Below are 4,869 nucleotides of genomic sequence, written 5' to 3' on the forward strand. Positions count from 1 at the left end.
GTAGAATCTAAGCTTTCTGATTAGTTGACAAATAAAAAGGGGTGTGCTTTTCTAATATTGTAAAGCTGATATGATATGCGCACGTTTCTGCAGGAGGATTGTGGGGGCTGCGCGCCAAGGATTCTGGGGGTAAATTAGAAAAAAAAGCAGCCTGTGCATTTCTTTGCAGTTGCTAATTGTAACATTATATGATTGTTATTGCATTGTTTAGCTGTTTTCCTTTTGCAAATCTCAATAATCTGGTTTATTGCGTGCGTTGAGGCAGTCTCGAAAGCTAGCTTACTCTGAATGCAGCTAAAGGAAGGAAAAGCTTTCAATCTAACGACTGTCATCGGAAAAAACATCCACATTTATCCGGAGTTTTTCTTCAACTTTTGAATTCGGTGTACAGCGGCCATGAGCACCGAGCAGCTGCGGTACGAGCTCCTGGCGGAGGTCGGAGAAGGCTCCTTCGGGAGGGTTTACAAAGCCAGAGAGATCGGGGAGAAACAGCGCCTCCTGGCGGTGAAGAAGCTGAACTTTAGCTTGGACTCGGCAAAAGCCGGAATCCCTCCCTTCATGATCCGGGAGGTGGCGCTGTTGAAAAAGATGGGCTACTTCAACCATCCCAACATAGTCAAGTAGGTTTATCGTTTTATTTTCTAAAGCGGTTTTTTAAACTGCCAGAATTTATGTTTAATCTTATCCTTTGTCATATTTTAATAACTAGGTATCTAAACAGACAGAAGTTATAACATATGGATCAAAGTGTTGATAAAACACAACTTCATTGTATTTTTCAAAACAATTTGTTTTCCTTTTTGATTTTTTGCAAACATTAAATGTTTTACACACACATATAACAGTAAATTAAAACAAGTTCCAAACCAATGCATTTTAACAGCAAAGTCACACATATACAGGTGACATAGGTACGGAGCCCCTAAAGGGAGTTTATTTTTGTAACGTCAGTGTAATAAAAAAGTTATAAGATAGTCATGTGGCGTCTTTTTTTCTCTTTACGTTTTTACAGATATTTTTCATTGTATTACATATTAATTTTAGAATGACCCTGAAATTATCATAAACCTAAATTCTGAGTATAAAATGCAATTTTTACTTAAAAAATCACCAACATTGAGATTAGATCGTTTTAAGTTATATAACAAACATATAAAGACAAAACAGAAATGTCTCAATTCAAAAACAAAGCAAAGATGACGTCAAAATGATGTGAAAAATATCTAAAAACAGGTGAAGCTCCACTGAAATACAAAATGTTTCAAGGATTTTTTCAAGGGGAAATCCCAATTATATGTCACAACATTAGTTATGTTTATTTAAACCAAAATTTCAAAAAACCTTTTGAAACCTCAATGAAAACTGTTCTAAACATAGTTTAGAGTCATTCCTGCCTCATTGTAAACAGCCGATGTGACTGAGCGGTGAGTTCAGAGAACAACTGAAAAGAAAAGGTCCAAAATGTTTTGTGTAGGTTTTTAAATTCAAAATTGTTTTTAAAGCAAGGCTTTAAAGTTTGTGAACTTTGTTCTGACTTTCAAGGTAAACAAATAAGACTTTAAAAAAAAAAAAAATCGTAGTGCTATTACTGTGTTTTTCTGCTGCATATTAATTTTGCAGCTTTCGGCGACATGAAGATGCAGACACATCAAAAGAAAATGTGTCTAGGCCAAAAATTAAAAGTTATAAGCATATATTTTTAACCAAAAATATTGCATAAAATACAAGGGATGAATTAATTAATTGTCTTAGTTTATATTTTTATTTACAAAGATGTGTGTTTTACTGAATTACCCACAATACCTTGCTCGATTGTGCAGACATTTCACAGACTTGTTATTGAAACACAGTAAATGCGTTATGAAAAATCCTTTTAAAACGTGTTTTTCTGTACATTTACAAAGCAAAAAATTAAATCCTAAGAAAGTAAAAATAAAACATAGTTTTAATAAAAATGGTCTGATCCAGAAAGTTTTTCAATAGAAACATAATCTTAGTTTGACAAAATAAGTCATAGAGACTAACATTTCTTTCTTAAAATAAGATTGCCATCTTTCTTTCCCCCTTGACAGATTCTTTTTTGCTAATTTAAAGAAAATCTGCCAACGGAGTAAATGTTTTGACTCGTTTCTAATGGCCCTGTTTGCGCAGCATCTGCTTATTTGTCCTGAGTTTGCTTTGATCGTCATCACAGTGATTTTGCTCAGACTTTTAGATGCATCTGCTGTCCCGGTGGGCTCCACTCTGGACCTCACTCTCGTGCTGGAGTACATTGATCAGGACCTGTCCACCTACCTGTCAAAGGTTCCCGCTCCTGGTTTGAGCCGTAACTGCATAAAGGTGGGACACCCCCCCCCCACCCCCCCCCCCAGGGGAGTCTGCAGTCACATCCCTGCTCCGAAAGCGTGGAAGTAACCGTTGCATTGCTGCCTGTAGGATGTGATGCAGCAGCTGCTGCGGGGGCTGGACTTCCTGCACACAAACCTTGTTCTGCACCGGGACTTGAAACCAGAGAACGTCCTGGTCAGCAGCCGTGGAGAAATCAAGATCGCAGACTTTGGTCTGGCGAGGATCCACACCTTTAACATCGCTCTCACTCCGGGGGTAAGTGAGGGTTTTTCTGATGTGTCCTCATGTTCTTCACCTCTTTTCATGTGTTTTTTTTTTTTTAAATATCATGTTCTCTTGTTTCCTCTGAGGTGGTGACTCTGTGGTACCGAGCTCCAGAGGTGCTGCTCAACTCTGTTTACATGTCCTCTGTGGACATGTGGAGCGCTGGCTGCATCTTTGCTGAGCTCTTCCTGCTGAGGTTGGACGCAGCGTCAGAATTTTGAATTATTGCCTAAAGAAACAGCTTTCCCCTCTTTTTTGCTTTGCAGACCGTTGTTTAAGGGCTTCACAGAGGTGCAGCAGCTGCAGAAAATATTTGAGTGAGCATTTTTCCTTTTTCTGCAAAAGCCAGTGATTCTGTTTTTACTCCAAGATACATTTCTCGAACACAAAGGCAATTTGTATTTGCTCATGCTTTTATTCCCCAGGTTATGAGTGATTCTCTTTTTCAGGGTGATCGGTTTGCCCAGCGAGGAGGAGTGGCCTCAGGACAGCCCGATCTCGTACTCAGGGAGCTGGGGGGCTCCCGGCTCCTGCACCCAGCTGCTGCCCAACCTGGACCCAGACGAGAACGACCTGCTTTCTGTGAGCACATCCGTCACTGTATTTCTAATACCCGAGCTGTTCCTAAATCCCTTCATCTGTCCCACATTCACCACAGAAAACACAGTAATTCACTCATCTTTTGATTTCTGATAGTTCAGGCAGCATTCCTGATTTAAGTGTGCGTCTCTTTACCTGCAGAAATGTTTGGTATTCAGCCCGAGTCGCCGCGTCTCCGCCGCCAAAGCCCTGGCTCATCATTTCTTTGTGAAGCACTGAGGAGACGGAAGGAGCAGGAGGAGGAAGACGCCAGCTGCTTCTCTGAGATTCTGCGCCGTCAAGCCCAGCATCCATTTCTTCTCATAGGCTGGTTTGTTAATCAGCTGTGAAAACTTCAATTCTTCAGCATCATGAGAGGCTTTAATGTGGGGTTCAATGTGTGGGATGCGCTTGACTTGTGGAAGAATTCAGGAGTTGTTTTGAAAACTTAAACTGTGGTTTCCTTTCTGAGTTTTAGTTCTTAAATGAACAGAAGAACAGAAAGTTGTTCCTTTAGTTAAAGATTTGTGTGTCGGTTGGGTTCCTGCTGAATGTAAAAGCTATTTTGTTATTGCTGGGGGTTGATTTCGGAAAAAGAATTTCAATTTTAAGAAGTATACGTTTTTGTGAGCAAGTTTAAGTTGATTGAAGTATATTTTTGGAAACGAAGGAAAAAGCTCAGGTCTTTATGTTTTGTTTCTGAGAGGGTATTTATGGGGTAAAAAGCACAGATTACCCCTGTATTTAATTTTTGTATCGACAGATTGTAAAAATATTTTTCTACAAGTTGCACTGTTCTAAAAAAATGTTTTTAAAAACATCTTTTGTTTGGTTTTTTCAAATGCAGAAACTTCAGAGTGTGAAAGAAAGGGGGCGCTGCGGAAGTAGTTATGACATTTAAGTCTTTCATTTCCCCTAATTCAACCATAACTCAGTCAAATCCGGATAAATAACATCTTTGTCTTGAAATTCTTTTCGATTTTACATGATCTAATATAAAGTTGGACATTTTTAGTTTCTTGCAGTTTTTGAGATCTTTTTGAAATCGTAACTATTTGTGGTTGAAGGTTCATGTCTGTCTGCAAAACCTGGATTGGTAAAAAAAAACAACCTACAATTATATATATTTTTAAGACATGTTATTTTGAAATCTATCTCATAGAACCCAATTTCCTGCCCTTGGGAATCCAAATGTCCCTCACTATATTTAAAGTTCAAAGGAGGATTTTTTAAATAACTTTATGGATCAATTGCTTCTCTTTTATGTTTTATTTACAGCTTACAACCCCTCAAACCACAACCTAACTTACAGGTGCAACAAAAATGGCGAGCGATATTGGAGCTATCCAGCTGTGCAGTTTTGAGCCAGATGCCAGCTTGGATTAGGAAAACAAGGATCTATTTATGCATTTTCGCCAACAGGCCGAAGCCCATTAAAAGGCGAAATCACACACTAAAATCCCAAATTTCACAAAAAAAGAAAAGTTATTTGTGTACAAGTGGATGGATCAGAATGGAGCGGAGCAGGCTTGAGGGTTACAGTTGTAGGTTCTACGTCACACCTACAAACTTCTTCAATGGCATTTTTGTCTCCATCTTCCATCGGGGTGGGTCGATGAGTAGCTGACATATTTACAGATTCTTCCCGTACAGTAGAAAGGGTGCCCCACGGTTTGC

General features: G+C 39.1%; 1 protein-coding gene across 2 annotated transcripts; it reads left to right on the plus strand.

The window, feature by feature from the left end:
- Positions 1-8: 8 nt before the first annotated feature.
- cdk21 (cyclin-dependent kinase 21) lies at positions 9-4,012 on the plus strand. Of its 2 annotated transcripts, XM_023957395.2 has the most exons (8): positions 9-129; positions 392-620; positions 2,208-2,340; positions 2,437-2,604; positions 2,700-2,809; positions 2,880-2,930; positions 3,063-3,195; positions 3,355-4,012. In XM_023957395.2, the coding sequence occupies exons 2-8, from the start codon at positions 397-399 to the stop codon at positions 3,430-3,432; spliced, it is 897 nt and encodes a 298-aa protein (XP_023813163.1). In that variant the 5' UTR covers positions 9-129; positions 392-396; the 3' UTR covers positions 3,433-4,012. The 2 variants fall into 2 exon arrangements, with proteins under 2 accessions (XP_023813163.1, XP_023813164.1); XM_023957396.2 differs by lacking the exon at positions 9-129 and having other exon boundaries at positions 257-620.
- Positions 4,013-4,869: the final 857 nt, after the last annotated feature.

The sequence above is a fragment of the Oryzias latipes genome, chromosome 8, assembly GCF_053564925.1.
Source record: "Oryzias latipes strain Hd-rR chromosome 8, Olatipes_Hd-rR_3.1".
Lineage (NCBI taxonomy): Eukaryota > Metazoa > Chordata > Actinopteri > Beloniformes > Adrianichthyidae > Oryzias > Oryzias latipes.

What these genes read in the sequence shown, in the direction of transcription:
- cdk21 (XM_023957395.2), top strand. Translation starts at nt 397, where the DNA reads ATGAGCACCGAGCAGCTGCGGTACGAGCTCCTGGCGGAGGTCGGAGAA. An exon ending in ACATCGCTCTCACTCCGGGG is followed by an intron (nt 2,605 to 2,699) that starts GTAAGTGAGGGT and finishes GTTTCCTCTGAG; the next exon opens with GTGGTGACTCTGTGGTACCG. An exon ending in GCTGAGCTCTTCCTGCTGAG is followed by an intron (nt 2,810 to 2,879) that starts GTTGGACGCAGC and finishes TTTGCTTTGCAG; the next exon opens with ACCGTTGTTTAAGGGCTTCA.